Below are 17628 nucleotides of genomic sequence, written 5' to 3' on the forward strand. Positions count from 1 at the left end.
TAAATGACACCTCCTCCACGAGTTGTCAGTGATTATTCACATTTCCTTCTAACATTGATGGGCCAAATGGTTTTCTGGTCTCTGCCTGTTCTGAGCACTCCCCTGTTTCCCTGGTATCTGTTTGTTCTCACATTTCCATTAGCACCAAGCCTTGTTCCTTCCTCCTACCACCCATCTACACAGGGACCAGTTAACCCAAAATCAGCCTGCATGTCCTGGCGATGTGGGTGGAAACCGGGCACCCAGTGCAAGCCCACGGAGAGAACATTCAACCTCCACTCGGGCAGCACCTGAGATGAGGATGGAACCTTGACTGCCGGAGCTGTGGGTCAGCAGCACTACCTGCTGCACCGCTACGCCACCCTCAAAGTTCCAAAAGCTGACCATTTCCACGGAGAAGAAACTGCCTGTTGTAAACGGGTGAGCCCTTGTTCTCAATCGGCCTTTCTCGCGGCTCTCCAGCAGGTGAAGCAGGCCACGCTGATAACGAGCCCCCCCCACCCCCCCACCTCCATTGTGGACGGAACGGCTTGCTGCTGTTTGTTTACTTTTACCCACAGCCCATTTTCTCCGGTCATTCCCCAGTCTCTTGGACCCCACTTGGATCAATCTGCCTGTTCCCAGGTGTCAACAGTTTTGATCAATTCCTTTATCAACCTTCCTTATTACCTCCAGAGAGCTGAGTTGTTGGGAGGCACTTTACCCTGCAATCACAGGAGATGGAACCCCTTTCCCGATATACCGCCACCCCTTCATAGTGACGCCGGTCCATCTATACACTTCCTTCCCTCATCACCATCTGGGGGTCTAAATGGCCCTCCAGCTGAGGCAGAGATCCATGCTCACCTCCTCCAACTTCCCCTGCTGCATTTGGTGCTCCCAATGTGACCTTCTCTACGTCAGTAAAGCCAGGCACAGACAGGGCAACTCTTTTGCACACCACTCTGCGTCTGCAGTGACCATTCCAAGCTCCCAGTTGCATGCCATTTGATCTCCCGTTGCCAAACAGACCAGTCCATCCACAACCTTCACTGCCATGATGAAGCCCAACACAAAATGACGCCTTGTATTCATCCTGTGGAATCTACAACACAAAGGTACAGTGAGTTTTCTCATTTCAGATATTCTCTGTCACTCTCCTTCCGATCTATCTCCAGTCTTCCCATCTGTGTACTGTCTTCCATCAAATTTTCCCCCCCACACCCACACCCTACTCCTGGTTTTATCCACCTACCAGCAACTTACTTTACCCCTGTCCCGTATCCCTTTTCCATCAGGATCCCACTGCCTTCACCTCTCTCCGAATGGATCCCATTATCACCTTCCTGATCAATCATACTCCACCCATCATCCACAGCAGCTACCTCCACATTCACCTCCCCCTCTGCCCCTCACCTACTGGCCCCTGTCTTGCCCTTCTCTGCCTCTCTTCTCCGCTCAGTCCTGGTGTAGGGTTTCAACTACAAATGCCAGCATTCCCTCCTCCTCCCCCCACAGATGCTGTTCGACCTGCTGAGCTCCTCCAGCACATTGCTTGAGCCTCAGTTGTTGGTCAGCTAGACAACCTCACGCTATCTCCAAACTGCTCTCTAGTCTATGTATTCCTTTTTGAAGGCACTGACTCTGTGTGTACAGTGTTTGATTATCACGTCGTCACTCCTGAGCGAAAAATATGTCACGTCTTTGTTCCCCAATTGTGCAGCTCCTCAGAATATTCTCCAGTAACTGGCCACCACCAGCATCAGGCCTGTATTTGTTCTGTCCTTCGTAGAGAGGATGGGAAACTGGCAGCCAGTGCCGTTGCTGGGAAAGTGATCTGAGATGAAAATCGTTAAGTTGATGCACGTGTGGGTTGACAGCCTCACTCTGAATCTCCTGGTGTGCCTTTTCCCTCAGGATTGTACCCTGTGCACCTGGCAGTGAAAGCACTGGATGAGAATTTGGTGGATCTTCTGCTGAGCAACGGCGCAGAGCTAAATGTGTCCGAGCAAAAAAGTGGGCGGTCTCCGCTGCACCTGGCCGTGGAAATTCGGAGCCTCAGGATGGTCGGATACCTTGTGCATGTAAGGTCACTTTGTGAGGGTCTCCTGGGTTGCTAATGGGTCCTGGCTCTCCTAACCTACCTACCTACCTACCCTCCCACCCACTTGCACTGAAGCTTGGTGTGTTCCCTATTCCCTGACTCACCCTACTCACCACATCAAGACTGGCAATGGCAGGAAAGGCACTGGTAAAATGTCTCCCAGGTGCACCCCATATTCATCAGCACAGCAATTGGCCACATCAGGGTGTCTGGCTCCATCTGTATACTTGTGCTGTAAAGGAAACTTTTTGAAGTGTGGTTCATTTACTGGGGACCAAATCCTTCATGTGCAGCTATGTTATGAGTGGAAGTTTACAATGCAGGAGAGGGACCTGATGTAAACAAGAGCTATTATAATCATTAATTCTTCTGGCATAGACAGGGGCCAATTGGCCTATTGAATGCATGCCCATTCCTTGTAAAGAAATGCCATGGATACCATTTTCCCTTGTTTCCCTGCTCTCCAGTCTATCCAATTCCTTTTTGAAAGTGCTGGCTAAGGGATATGGTCTCTATTTGTGGGATTGAGGGATATGGGACAAACGTGGGCAAATGAGAGTGGCTCAGTGGGAATCCGGGTCAGCCCTGCTTCTGCATCGTTTGCCACTGAGAGGTGCTGTCTGGAGACTGGGCACCTGAACTAGCTCTGTAAATTGGCTCCATTGCAGCGCAGGGACTGGCCCTTCAGCTCACCAGGTCTGTTCTGAGTGTCAACCACCCTTTTCCACTGATCCTGCTTAATCCTGCCCGTGTTCAGTTCAACTCTTCGCAGATTCAACTTCTCACCCGTGCACTGTGTGAGCAGCCTACGGTGGCCATTTAACTGCTCAACTCCATCAGAACAAACTGGAAGTTCATCGAAATGTGCACTCTGTGAGCAGGTCCTTTGGCCTATTTTGTCCATGCTGACCAAGATTCCCATCTAAGCTAGTCCTGTTTGCCTGCATTTGGCCCACATCCCATAAAACTTTTCCTATCCGTGGCCCTGTCCAAATGATGGGAATGTGGCAGAGGACAATGGCCATCTTCAATGCTGTAACCTTTCTGGGACTGTGAATCTTGTCTGCAATGTATCTACGTGCTCTGCCATCTGTTACTTTTCTAAAGGAAGGGTAGCTGTATGTTTACTGCTTTTTTGTGTGCTGTGTGTGACTGTTGGTACTGTTTTGCACTTTGACCCTGGAGGAACATTGTTTTGTCTGGTGGTATTCATGGGTATTCAAGTATGGTTGAGTGACAATTGAAGTTGAACTTGGACTTAATCTCTAGCAGCTGGGTTTCCTGAACCTTGCTATATCCGACCTGGGTGTTGAAGTCAATGCTCAAAGCGAACTGTGCGGTCTGTGTTAACACATTATATAGTCAGATGTGTTGTTTCGTCGTCACCCCCTGTCAGACTTTTAAAGTTTCAAATTTCATAATTGTTATCATGAACTTTGAGCTCCCTGATCCGATTTGTTGGCCCTGGATAACAAATCTGAGCAGCTCCCCTGCTCAGTTCCCTGTGTGTCTCACTCACGCGAGGTGTTACTGGTGATTGGCTAGGGTTAAGGCTATGAGCTCAATTTGGCCTGCTTGTAGAGTGACCTTTTGTTTTAAACATATCGTACCAGACATGCAGCCATTCTTGTCTGGCACGTGGTGTCAGGATTAACCGGGTCACGTTATGAATGTTCCTGACTTGACCCTTGTATTTTTTACGAGGCCGAGTGGCTAGCTCGGCACTCAACCCGGCACGGATGAAAAGCGTGCTCGGGGGTGGCCCAACCTGGATTCGAACTCGGGAACCTTCGCTCCGGAGTCTGGCGCTGATCTCACTGCGCCACCAGCTGGCCAAAGAATGACCTATGACCTAGGGGTGATCACGCTGAGCACCCGGTGTAGATGTGTGCTGATGTGCCACTGTTGCCGTTCACAGACTGGCGTAGAAGTTGACCGGCCGACGTTTCAGGGGAACACTGCGCTGCACCTGGCGGCTGGCTACAGTTTCCCGGAGTTGACGGCGATGCTCCTCGGTGCAGGTTTGTTGGTCGTTTCTGTTCCTGTGGCTGTAGCTTTGTGGGTTGGATTGAATCACAGGTTTGTCACCACCCGACATTCAGTATCATTCTGTTCTGATGGAGACGGCACTGAGACCTTCGTTGGTCGAGGTGTCCTGCTGTTGGCTGCCCTGTCTAGCCTCTGCTGGATCGCTACGATATTAATCTCACTGGCCTTGTCCTTTGCTGTGAATAATTATTGGCTCTTCCAATGAAATATGGGCAGACACTTGCCCAAAGGTTCTGAACTAAAAGCCCTCAGTGAGATTTCTCCTGCCCCATTGCTGATAAATCCTCTGCACCAGTCCCTAACTAAAAGACATCTTCCTGTTCAAAATCAAGACCATTTATCGTAAATTATTAAACTCTTACTTTACCACCCAAGAGTGGAAATTGTTTCTTTTCGTTATCAAATGCTGGTGATAGGCTTGAGATCTGGTGTCTTCACCACTCACGCAGGGCCCTGGTGGTTCCTTTAACGGTATCACCCAGTTGTCCAGTGCAGAAATGGGTCCTTCAGCCTGTCATCGCCATACTGACTATTCTGCCCATCTGGTCCCACTTGCTCTATCACATTCTGTGCCTCGCTTGTCTAAACGCAGCAAGTTCCAGATATCAAACAGTCTTCCAAGCCCTTTAAAACTCCTTCCTCTCACCTTGAACGTAAAATCTATTGTTTTCATCCCTACCGATGGAGAGAGAAGATTCTGACTCTACCCTATTTACGACTCATGATATGAGAAACCCCTATTAGTCTCCTTCATGCCAGAGAACATCAGCCCCGCCTATCCATCTTCTCCCCATGACTGAAGTCCTCCGATCCAGGGAATATCCTGATGAACCTCCTACAGAGTCTGTGTCGCACACTCACATCCTTCGTACTGTGAGTGAGCAAACTGCATGCAACACTTGAAGTATGACTCGGTGAGCTGTGCACTTGAACCCCAGGGCTCTCTGCTCAATAACAATCTTTAGTGCCCCACCATTTATTGTATATATCCAATCCCTGATCAACTTCCCAAAGTGCATTAATTCATCGGGATTAAGTTCCGCCTGACCACACTCTGCCCAACTTTCTACCTGGTCTGTGTCCTTTCACAACCTTCCTTAAAATCAACACCACTAACTTTGTGCCATCCACGTGCTTCCTGATCCAGCCTTCTGTGTCCACTTCCAAGTCATTTAAATAGATCATGAACAACTGATCTGTGTAGTACACCACAGGTCACACACTTCCAATCAGTAAAGCATCCTTCTATCACAATCCTCTGCCTCTGTCACCAAGCCAATTCTGGATCCAATTAATCAGCCAGCCTTGGACCCCAACCATGCCGTAGCCTTCTAAACCAGCCTACCATGGGGGTCCTTGTCAAATGTCTCAGTAAGCTGATGACTCAACAAGTGAGGCAGCATCTGTAGAGAGAGTAAATAGTCGATGTTTCGTGCCATGACTTTTTATCGGGCTGGAAAGGAAGGGGGATAAAGCCAAAATAAGGGTGGGGGAAGGAGAAGGAACAGAAGCCCTCTTCTACTGCCATGATGAGGCCAGACTTCATTTTGAAGAGCAGCACCTCTTATCAGTCTGGGTAGCCTCCAACCTGATGGTGTGAACATTAATTTCTCCAACATACAGTTTTCTCTCTCTCTCTCCCTCCCTCCTCTCTTTCTTTTCATTCCCCATTCTGGTTCTCTTAGTCCTTCTCTTCACCTGCCCATACCACCCTCTGGTTGCCTTCCTTCCATGGTCCTGTCCTCTCCTGTTAGATTCCTCCTTCTGCCCTTCACCTTTTCTAGCCATCATCTCCCAGGTTCTTACTTCATCCCCCTCCCTCCCCAACACCCTTCACCTGCCAGCTTGTACTCCCCCTCCACCCATCTTATTCTGGCTTCTACCCCGTCCATTCCTATCCTGATTAAGGGTCTCAGCCCGAAACGCTGACTACTTATTCCTCTCCATGGATGATGCCTGAGTTCCTCCAGCATTATCTGTGTGTGACTTTGGATTTCCAGCATCTGCAGAATCTTGTGTTTAATCATTAATGTCTGTCCTGAGGCATCTGCCCCATTAATTCGAATAAAGTTCAGAAATGTGCACCCTACTCACAGTCGAAGCTATCCATGCACTTGGAGGTTAAGAACAGTTCCTTCACTCAACACTGGGATCCCACTTCTAGGCCACCAACTCTCCCCCTGCATCGGTCATTCCAATACTTGGTTCCTGACGTTCTATCCTCCTTGCCAAATTAATTCGACACCCCACGTCTGTATGTTTGTTTTAGACCCGTTACCAACTCCTGACAGTCTGCCGCATCCTCTCATGGAAAAATGCAGGAGGAGGCCAGTGGGCCTATCAAGGCTGTGCCAGTACTGGGACCGCAATCTCCCCTCTTCATTTCCCTGTTCCTGCACTTATTCCTTTGCAGACATTCCTTTTCCCTTTTGACTTTCTTAGTCATTAATCCACAGTAGTGGGCCAGTTATCTGCCAGCAGCTTTGGGATGTGTGAGGAAAGTGCAGCACCCACAGGGTCACTGAGTGAACGTACAGAACATGTAGTGTCTGAGGTCAGGATTGGACCTGGGTCACTGGAGCTGTGAGGTATTGCCCAGCCAGAGCTATCTCACTGCACGCAGTGCTAGGCAGAAGCCCAAGCTCCTGTAAGTCTGTCAGTGTCCATCTCACTGGATCCAGTGACCCGGCCTTTGGAGCTCGTGCGCGCAGAAAGATTTGTAGTCTGAAGCTGTGCTTCCATGGGAAGGTTGATTTCCAGAAATGTGCTAGGAAATGGACCTTGTGCCTGTTCCTCATCAGCAACAGTGATTTGTGGAGTAAACCGGGGCATCACTTGAATGGTGCCGTACCTCTGACACTGCCTACTTCTTGTATCCTCTACTGTTTTCCTGGAACTCATCCCCTCTCTCAGCATTCTGTTGTCCACTCTCTACAAAATCTAGCTGCCTCTCAGCACCAAGTGCAATATCTCTCTCCACACCAATATCTCCCTAACCTAATCCATGTTCCCCTCCGACATCAGAGAGATCTCCTGGCATTTCTCCCTCTTGGCTGACCCTTGGGTTATGAAGGATATGTCAGTGACTGAGCCATGCATTTGACTAGTGATCTTCTGTTTTGCCCCCCTGCTGCCCTCACCCACCTCCGGTCCCACTTGGCTGGCACCAACACCAGGAGCTGATCGAAGTGCCGAAAACTATGAGCCCATAATGGAATCTGATGAAGAGGATGATCCGGATCTGGGGATCTGCCGTGGACACACGCCTCTCGATATCACCAGTGACCAGAAGGTACGTGAGGGATGGGGAAATGTTTTGGAGAGAGACAAGCCGATCTTAAACGGATGGTGGAGAAGTTCTGAAGGGTTGGCTGGCTGGCTACTCCATACCTACTTCTTATGTTGTGGGTTTTTTTCTTCCTGTTAACAGGTAAGTAGCCTTTATGTCGAATTGTTTTGGCCACTAGTTTTTAGTGATATTACCAGCTCTGAAATCTCACTGAGCGTCCAGTTTCCTAACTTCTCACCATTGAGAAAATGTTTTGTTCGTTGTGCCTTGGATAAGGAAGAGAAGCGCTGATGTTCGGATTCTAGGTGCTGTGTCTTCCCACTCTTAGAGTCATTTTGCAACTTTCTTTGTTCAACGCTTCCTCATATCTGGCTGGCTTCAGATTAGCCCTGATTTGAGTCCTCATTAAGGTTATATTGGCCTTGGAGGAGCTGAAATCTGATTTTAACAGAATGAAGATCTGGCCTTTGTGCGTCAATTGCCTGGCAGTTGACCATCTCCAAGAGGAGAGCCAAACCTCTTGCCCTTGGTACAGAATGACATTAACATTGCCAATCATACGTCAACAATCTGACATCGAAACTCAATTGAACCAGCCACACAAAAAAAAACACAGCACCAGAAACAGCTCAAAACCTGGCGACCCCTCGTAGAGGGACTTGTTGCATGTCACTGCAAGGCCTTTCCTCCTCCTATGAAGCGCAGTGAAACATCCTCCGCTTGCTGGGATAAGCGCAGCTTCAACAGTCTCGAGAGCTTGACGTCATCCAGAGGAACCAGCCTGGTTGGCACCCCACCCAAGCATTGCTGAACATTTCCCAGGTCAAAGGAGAACAGTGTTTATGGTGGACTGGTGCTGATAGGTGCCGAGAGCTGGAAAGCCACCAGTGGACCTTGGAATCCATGTTGACAGATCTGTGAAGGAGCAGAGCTGGGAAGGAGGATGCATGGTATATCAGCTGAGGTGCAGAATGCAGGAGGAGGGTCACAGCCAACCTACAGAACCCAACCCAACTTGAGGAGGTTACAGAGGAAGAGCTGGATAGGGCAAGTAACATACATATCCACAGATGATTATCACGGGGATGGTAGATGGATTCTCTTTTGCTAATTAATAATTATCAATCAGGTTCAAAGGTGACTAGTATGGGAAACTGAAAAATTTACACATTTCGTACAAAGGAACAGTAAAACCATAAGAAACAAGCAAATTTTAAGTATTGTTGGTATTTTAAGTGATGCCTTGTATAGAAACTAATCAGTTATTATTTTACACAGGTTCGTGACATTTTACTAGGACAATCTTGGAGATGGAAGGAACAGAATGAAAACTCATCCGAGATTCAGCAAGGTAATGCCCCTGATTGCATGTGTGGACCGTGAGGGTTGGTGGGCGCTGGCACCTTGGTCGGTCACTGTGCCCAGCAGGACTGAAACGTGCCAGTGTCCTTGCCCACTATTTGTTTTCAGTGCCTCACTGCCCTCTGGATTCTGACCTGGGAAATCAGTCTGAGAACTTTGCTCACCAGACTCATTTCGGATTGTACATTGATGTACAGACCCAGCACAGCATTCTGTAACTCAGAGAGCGCCTGCTTAGCTGCTCCCAGTACCTCGTGTACACGAACAAATCTGAACCTGTCTCCGGCAGCCGTTCATTAGATCCAAGGTGTTTGCAACTCTCCATTTCCACCTGTACCTGGTCACCTTCCACACCCCTTGTTTATCAGGCATCTTTTTTTTCTACCTCTGCCTTAAAAGCTATTTAAACATTTCCAACTCCTCTCTATCTAAAATGGGTGACCCTCTTTTAAAGAACAGACATCCCACCTCTTCCGGAAGTTCGGGGAGTCTTCCACATATTTATAACGGCTCCCTGATGCCACAAGTTATATACAATATCACGGAAATCAATTTGTTTGAGAGCGAGCGTGAGAGAGAGCGCGCCATGGCAGTGTTCCAAAAAAAAGAAAATATAAAACGTACTTCTCCCCAATCTACACTAAAGTGCACCCCTGCCTAACAGGGATCAAAAATAATGACAGTGTTGCTCGCTGCACTGTTTGCAACAGGGACTTTTCTATTGCCTATGGTGGGTTAAGACTGTAAAAGACATGTTGAGGTGAGTTTAACAGGTGTCATTTGTTCATTAGCATAGCTAACATTATTTAAACTAGCTGGCTAGCTGCTCAGGAGCTACTCTATTGCAGACATCCCACCTCTCCCGGAAGTTCCAGGAGTCTCCCACAAATTGATGGTGCTACCTCCCTGAAATGAGTTTTTGCAGGATGGGATGTCTGAAGAATGACCTCCAGCTTTAGATTCTCTCACACAAAAATGTGATTAAGCCAGAGAGGTTCAGAAAAAATTCACAAGGGTGTTGCATGTGAAACCCCCTGGTTTCCTTGGCTGCGTAAGTCTAGGGAATACACTCCCCGGTCCTGCCAAACCCATGAGATTGAGACAACTCTCCCACCCCAATCCCCAGTTTGTGTGACTGCTGTGTAATTTGCTACCCTGTTACAAATTAGTGCCAGGAAATAACGGACAGTACACTGCATACGATTAAAGGAATTATGTTTATGAATCTTAACTAAAGGGCTAGTAAAGAATAACAAAAAGAAAAGGGCCCACTCTCATTAAACAGTCAAATGTGCACAAGTTGGAGCTCATTGTGAACTTCTCTGTCACTCACGTGCTGGGCCCTCGTCAGCGTGGAAGCACACACAACCTTCTGAACTTCGCCTACAAACCATCTCAAACAGGTCTCCCACCGGGTTGTATCCTGCGACCGGTTCTCCCCAGCGTCTTCTCTCTCCATCTCCCGCCGAACCGAGAAAAAAAACCTCAAGACCAACCTTAGTGTCCCGCACCAAGAAAACCTCCCCCTAATTGGTTGGCACACATTCCACACCATTCCTCGTCTTCAACAGTAACCCAAACAGGCTGGAAGCAGAACAGACTGCTCTTACAGAGCTGTTAAATGAAATACCTACAGCATAGCAGTAAAGATGTGAACCAGGGCATTGCATATGATTGGAGGGCTTGGGTTATTGGGGGAGATTAGATGAGCTTGGGCTGTTCCCCCTGGGAGGTGACATGATGGAAGTTTATAAAATTGAGAGGTATAGATGGAGAATGTGTTTTCCTTTGGGAAGGGTGTCTAAAACTAGAGGGAAGAGGTATGTGGTGAAAGGGAGGAGTTTTAAAGAACTGAGGGGCAAATGTTTCACACAGAAAATAGTTTGAATCTGTTTTGAGCTGCCAGGAGAGGTGGTATCAGCAATGACATTGAGGAGGCACCTGGACAGGTACATAGAGGGTTATAGAATATGGCTGCCGCATTGTGTATAAATGTCGATATTTCAGTGCAGGCAGCACAGTGGTGCAGTCAGTATCACCTTTACCTCACGGACCCAGTGGCACGGTTCAATCCCTACCTCAGATGCTGCCTTTGTGGATTTTGCATGTTATCATTTGATTTAATTTTAACAGCAGGGTCTACAGCTGGGTTGGGTACTTGAGTAAGTGTCATGGTTGGCACTCGTATGATGTGGCCCGTGCCCAAATGCTATCCAGGCCTCCCTGCAGTGAGGCACAAGCTGCTTCAGGGATCAGTAGTTACTGGCAAACACCGCCAAGGAAACAGGAGCCTTCCTGTTGTAGGTCTCCATGCAACTGACCAGCTTCCTGCCTTTGACAAAGTCTAGCTTTCGCTGCCCATCGAGTGATTAGTTTGCCTTGCTGCTTGTGTTGAAGTCTTGATGCAGGGGCTCAAAATGTCGACAGGTGCTACCTGACCTACTGAGTTTCTCCCGCAACCTACCCTGCTGCAGATTCCAGCATCAGTCATGCCGTGGCTCCAGTCCCTGGTTATCCGTGGGGAAACTAAACATTGTCTGTTGATCTTTCAGGCAGCATCACATCTCTAGGCTCTGAAGTCTTGGGAGAACTGAACAAAGTTCTGAACCAGGAGGTTTCAGGGGCTGACTGGATGAAGCTGGCAGAGAAGCTGGGCCTTGGCTCTCTCAGCGAGCTGCTCAAAAGTGCCAAGTCTCCAAGCAAGTCGCTACTGGATAATTTTGATGTATGTTCACCCTGTTCTGTTCTTGAATCATTGGCCGTCTTTAATGCTGGGGCCTGCAAGTGTATGGCATACAAACCACAAAATAACAACAATTTTGTTCTTATTTCAATATGTCATTCTCCCCTCTATTCACCCCAGATCTTCTCAGTGTCCTCCATAAACTGACATGGCCAAAGGAAGTATCTCAGCTGTTCAGTATGCCTGAACCTTGCACTGGCTGCAGTTCATCTCTAGTCCTCTAACTCTACCACCAAACCCATCCCTGCCATCAGCAACCCTCAACCTCTCACGGGAGAGGCCAGATTGATAATCCACTCTGCTCTGGAGAGCTGCTCTCCCAAGCACAGAGCGCCTGGTGCCCTGCTTGGGTCCTTGCTGCTGTCCTACAGCTCTTGCCTCTGAGGTGCTTGGTGAAGCCTGCAGGCAGAGCAGCACTCCCTGCAGCTGTTGAGGAAGCTGCCCCACTGAACCCAGATCAAGTGCAGGAGCTCCCTGTAATCCGGTGGAGAAATGCAGCCGCAGGAGGGAAAATTCAATTAAATGAACTTGGAATTTTTTGTACAAATGTTAATGGTGTTTGGTTAGTTTTGACTCTCTGCATTCACAATATTTTTTGAAAGTTTGACCACACTGAGGCTGACTGCCAGAGTGTTTCCAGGGACAGACCTGGCCACTTTTGACAGGGAGATCTCGGGGTCTCACAGCCTGGAGCAGTTTGTTATTGCTGGTCAGTACCGTGGTCATTGTGGGTGGGTTGTGGAGTGACCCGCCTCTCACCAAACTATGTTAGAAATGTTAAACGGAGCCCAGCGGGTCCCATCAGGGTTACTGCATGCTACACTTGCTGGAAAGTTGCAGTGCTAATTCGTTAGAATAATGAGGGACAAATCATAAGGACAGCTTTTCAGCGAGGAGATTTTCAGACTCCCACAACAGGCTTACCCTCTCCTGGTAACTCTTGGTGTCAGATTGAGGGTATGGCAGTGATGCTGTAACTATGTTATTGATGCCGACCTGCTGTTGGAAAGTGAATTAATAAATCTCTCTCTCTCTCTTTCTCTACAGATTTCAGGTGGAACGATTGAGCAGTTAATTAATGCACTACATCAGCTGGGCTTGGAGAAAGCTGCGAATATTATCCAGAAAACAGAAAGCTACAAAGTGCTTCAGTCTTCAGGTGAGGTGATGGGTTGAAAGAGTATAGTCTAAGTTGTTAAGCCATGAACCGGATATGGATGAGATCTCGCAGAGTCAGAGAGAAAGACTGCGACAGAGGAGGAGAGAGTTGAGGCATCGACTTTTCAGTTCAATGTGCACTATTGCTGGGATGGAGAGTTTTGAGAAGGGTGTCTCTGACCAGGAGATAATTTGGCCCATCCCGCCTGCCCATCTTTCACTGAGATCATGAATATTTGACCTCAGTACCATTCCTGTTGCACAGACCCCCATAATCACTTGTTTCCCTCTGTATTCCCTACTCTTTTAATCCCATTTCTTTGAGCAATCTCAGTGACTGAGCCTCAGAATTCCAAAGATGCACAGAGTGAAGAAATGTCTCCTCTTTTCAATCCCACGTGGCTGACCCCGCGATCTCCTGGTTAGCCTGAGTACCTTTCCTGTTTGTACCCTGGCAAGCTCTCTAAGAATGTTGTATGTTTTGAATGAGGTCACCGCTCATTCTAATAAGCTGTGGAGAATGGAAGACTCGGCTAGTCAGTCTCCCTTCACTGATGGAGAGGCGCGCCAGTCGTAGGACCAGTCAGGTGAATCTTTGCAGTCCCTCTTTGCCCACAGTGCTGCAGCTGTGGCCTCGCCGACTGCCTTCGAGACCGGCCGCTGTTCCTGCTGTTAACCTTTAGCTGCACACGTCCCTTCAAACAGCAGTATTTCCCGCTCCCTTGTATTTTGAAATCTCAGAATTTTTTTGATTATTTTTCTGCTTCTGATCATTCCCTATCAAGCATGTTGCCTCTCAATTGTCTATATCCCTTTAAATCTCGCTCTGTCCAAAGGACCTGTTTCTGTGCTGACTATCCTCATCACTGCTCCATTTCCTGCTCCTTTTTCTGAGATCGATGAATTCAATCCTCTGTGCCGACTGTGAATGGCTGCAGTCCCTATTGTATCCCATCCCTCACAGCTTGTCAACCCAACGAACGTACAAAGTAATTTTCTATTTGCTGACACGCTCGATAACTCCTGTGAGGCTTTGGATTGAGGTGTTCGTGATTGTAGCAGTGGTGTCTTTGTACTTGTATGAGGGGTTGTTGGGCTCTGATCAACAAATCACCCATGCTCATGACTGTTTCCAAGTGGGAAGGTGCTGTTACTCACGGAAGTTTGTTTCTTTCAGATGGGAAGCAGTCAGTGGACAGTGCCTATGAAAGTGAATCACAGAGCATTATCAGTACCAATAGAGGGCCGATTAGAGACCAACAGGTTTAACCACGATCGGGCTCTGGCATCTATAAACAAAGACAATGAATGGATTTTATCGTTCCCACCAACTCTAGTTTGTAGGGAGCCAATCGACGTGATTCTATTTACCTCTTGCCCGCAATAAGAAAAGTGATTTTGTCTGTTTGGATCCTGCCAGCTCCTTATTGATTGACTTACAGCTGCTGATGTACGTGAAGAAGTGTTGGGGACTTGGTGACTATTTCAGCCTTACGTCAAGAGTCTGCCAAGTGAACGCCAACAACTTTCAGAGTGCAAAAGGTGGTATGAACAGACCTGTTGGTGTACGAGTCAATGGGCTGATGTTTACGTGTTTATACGGAGGAGGGCAGGTGTAATCTGAACTTGCCTCAACGTAATATGTAAGGGAAAGGACAGCATAGCAACGGGCTCTTCGGCCCATCAAGTCTATGCCAACCAACATACCTATCTATACTAACCCCACCCACCTACATTAACCCCATTACAGGATGTGGAGGAAGTGTTTAGCTCTTCATTCCTTGAATTGCCTTACGCTCTTGCGTCTCTTCTGCCCTCTCTTGTTCAGTATCAGCTCTTTGCCTTGTGAATCTGTGCCTTCTGCTATTGCAACAGCCAGGCGAAGCTGCGTTTCTGCTGATGTCGGCAGTTGGTGGTGTTATAAATGGGAAAACCTGGCAGGTTCCAGAGAGGATGGGAGCTGAGCGATAGGTGTGACTACTTTTAACCCATCGCTACATTCAGAGTACACCGCTGGCGCCTTTGGTTGGTCACAAGTGTTATTTTTTCAAAAGGCAGAAGGATTAAATTTCTCACTTGAATTGTAACTTTGCAAACGAATGTGCCAAACCAATTCATCTTTGAGCAGACTTTGGCTCCAGATATGAGGGTTTCGATAACCTGCAGCAGTCTCATTTCTCCTCTGGAATCCTGAGCTGTTGTATTTATGCAGCACTTTTATAAGATATATATAATTATTACAAGAAAAGTGTATAAGTAGCAGGATATGTTAACAGCTGTTGATAAACCATGCGGAGGGGTACTGAGTACCTTTAGTGCGGGGGATCCGGACACTTGCTTTCAAGCTGACATTTTGCTCATTCGTTGAAATGATTGGAAACAAAACATCAAGTACATGCAGGTGATGATCAGATCATGTATCCTTCAAACCTGCTTCACCGGTTAATACAATCAGAGATGACACTGTCGCAAAACCATATTCTTGCTCTCACTCCTGATATCTGTGTCTAGATACATATTTCTTTAAATATGTTCACTGTCCATGGTTGTAGCTGCATGATTTCACCACCTTCAGAATGAAGAAGTTTCTTTACATTGACCTAAATAAATTGTCCTGTATTTTTAAACCAGACATGCAGCCAAGGGGGCAGTCCCCCTTGCATCCAGCCTGTCAAGCCTTGTCAATACTCTGTACACATCAGTTAGATTTTTTCTCTTCTAAAACTGTAGTGCATGCAGGTCAAGTTGTCCCTTTCTCTCTATGTACAGGAGCCCTGCCATTCCAATTATCAATCTAGTGAACTTGCATTGCACTCCCTATATTCCTGTACTTTATATGGAGAACAAAACTGCACACAGTGTTCCAGATGTGGACTCACTAAGGCCCTGTACGGTTGGAGTAAGGTGTCCTTGTTTTTGTATTCAAATGCTTTTGCAGTGAAGACCAAAAGCACAGCTTGCTTGCTGTACCTGCATATTTGCTTTTCGTGACTGGTGTATGAGGACACCCGTCAGTATGTTATCATTTCCCAATCTTGCACCATTTAATATCAACATCTGTCCTCCCAAAGTTGATAACTTCACTTTGTGCTGCACCTGCCTTGTACTTGCCCACTTGAGGAGCTTGGCTAAATTACCTTGCAGCCTGTTTACTGCATCGTTTACTGCATCCTCACACCCCAGACAAAGATTTATTTAACCCTTTTTTTTTGTTGTATGTCATTATTTTGCTGTATGCAGTTTCCCAGTCCATAGGTTGCACTGACTTAACTGTATCCAACGACTCTGTACAATTTGTAGAGTACTTTGGTATGTGAAGTGGAAGTTCTGTGATGAGATGATTTCGGATGGTATTTAAACCGATTATAAAATAAAAACACCAAAAGTCAGTGGGGTTTTGTTCCTTTTTTAATGTACTTTGAATATTGAAAACAACCTATCTAGCATCAAATCAGATTCATATTAACTTGCACAGAGTATAGAAAAGTACAGCAAGGAACATATCAGTCCATTTCTGTGCTGAACATGATGTCAGATTAACCTAAATCTCTTCCATCTGTATGTGATCCATTTCTTCATTCCCTGTATTCTCTGCATGTGCAAGGTTAGAGCAAACTCAGGTGTGCAATCCGTACAGAATGCCAACTACACGAGTCAAAAATTTGTGTTTAGCATTATCATTTTAGAGTCGTATGTCAAAAATGGTCCTTCAACCCACCAGATCTGTGCTAATCGGCAATGACCCAGCACCCAGTCCCTACCTGCTTGCCTTGGTGGTCGAGCTGCTGACCTGCCTACTCAGCCTGCTGTTGATGCATGACTGCATTGCTAGATCCAGTTCAAATGGAATCATCAAGCTTGCTGATGAGACAACAGTGGCTGGCCTCATCAACAGTGACGACAAGATGGTGTGCGTAGAGGAGGCAGAGTGGCTGGTAGAATGATGTGAGCAAAACTTGAGGCTGAAAGTTGACGAGACCAAAGAGATGATTGCCGACTTTAGGAAGGTGCAGGCTGACCACTCCTCACTTGCACTTATGCAACTCTATCGTGGGGAGAGTTAGCAACACCAAGTTTCTGGGAGTGCACATAGAGTAATGGACAATCTTACCTGGTCCCTCAACACCATCTCTTTGGTCAATAAAGCACAGCAGCATCTCCACTTCCTGACCCCTACCGCACCCCCCCCCCCCAAACCACCATTTTAACCAGGTTTTTCAGGAGCACCATCGAGAGTGACCTGATCAGTTGCATCACCATCTGGTACAGGAATTACATGGCATCTGACTGCAAGTCCTTACAAAAGATTGAGAGGATCATCACGCTCTCTCATCCATCCATTAGAGGTATCTATCAAGACATAGAGTCCTTAGCATTATCAATGATCCCTCCCATTTGTCCAACAATCTTTGATCCCCTACCATCGAGTAGGAGTTACATTAGCATTGGGATGGGAAACAGCCTCTTCCCTCAGGCTGTAAGACAACTGACCTCTTTGCCACCATCTAAGTCTCATTGCACATGATGCAACAGTAGTGTTATACTATTTAGTTTCTAATTTGTATCATATATACATCTTATTATTTGTGGTAATGTGTTGTTTGTGAGTTATATGTATTGAGTTGTGCACCCTGGGCTGGAGGAACGTTGTCTTGTTTGACAGTGTTCATGTGTATGGTTGAATGACAATAAACTTTGAACTTGATACTGCTTAATGTTGAGAAAATCCTATCTTCCACCACCCTACGATGATGAAGTTCTCAGATCCCCTTTCAGGTCATACTGTTCACCTTAGAACCATGTGCTCTATTTTCAGACACCTTCCCTGTGGGTAAAGGCTTCCCACTAACAAACCCAACTCCATCCCAGGCAATGTCCTGCTGAAGCTACTTCCTCTCCGGTGTAACCGCATACCTCCTACAACGTGACAAACAGAATTGCACA

General features: G+C 47.1%; 1 protein-coding gene across 1 annotated transcript in view; it reads left to right on the forward strand.

Annotated features, from left to right (window-relative positions):
* Positions 1–17383, forward strand: part of nfkb2 (nuclear factor of kappa light polypeptide gene enhancer in B-cells 2 (p49/p100)) — a 75691-nt gene extending 58308 nt beyond the window's left edge. Inside the window, exons 17-23 of the mRNA XM_063070800.1 lie at positions 1897–2063; positions 4002–4104; positions 7309–7424; positions 8700–8772; positions 11336–11508; positions 12574–12685; positions 13862–17383. Of these exons, the coding sequence (XP_062926870.1) occupies positions 1897–2063; positions 4002–4104; positions 7309–7424; positions 8700–8772; positions 11336–11508; positions 12574–12685; positions 13862–13953 (836 nt within the window). The 3' untranslated portion in view covers positions 13954–17383. The remainder of the gene's footprint in view (positions 1–1896; positions 2064–4001; positions 4105–7308; positions 7425–8699; positions 8773–11335; positions 11509–12573; positions 12686–13861) is intronic.
* Positions 17384–17628: the final 245 nt, after the last annotated feature.

The sequence above is a fragment of the Mobula hypostoma genome, chromosome 18 (assembly GCF_963921235.1).
Source record: "Mobula hypostoma chromosome 18, sMobHyp1.1, whole genome shotgun sequence".
Taxonomy (NCBI): domain Eukaryota; kingdom Metazoa; phylum Chordata; class Chondrichthyes; order Myliobatiformes; family Myliobatidae; genus Mobula; species Mobula hypostoma.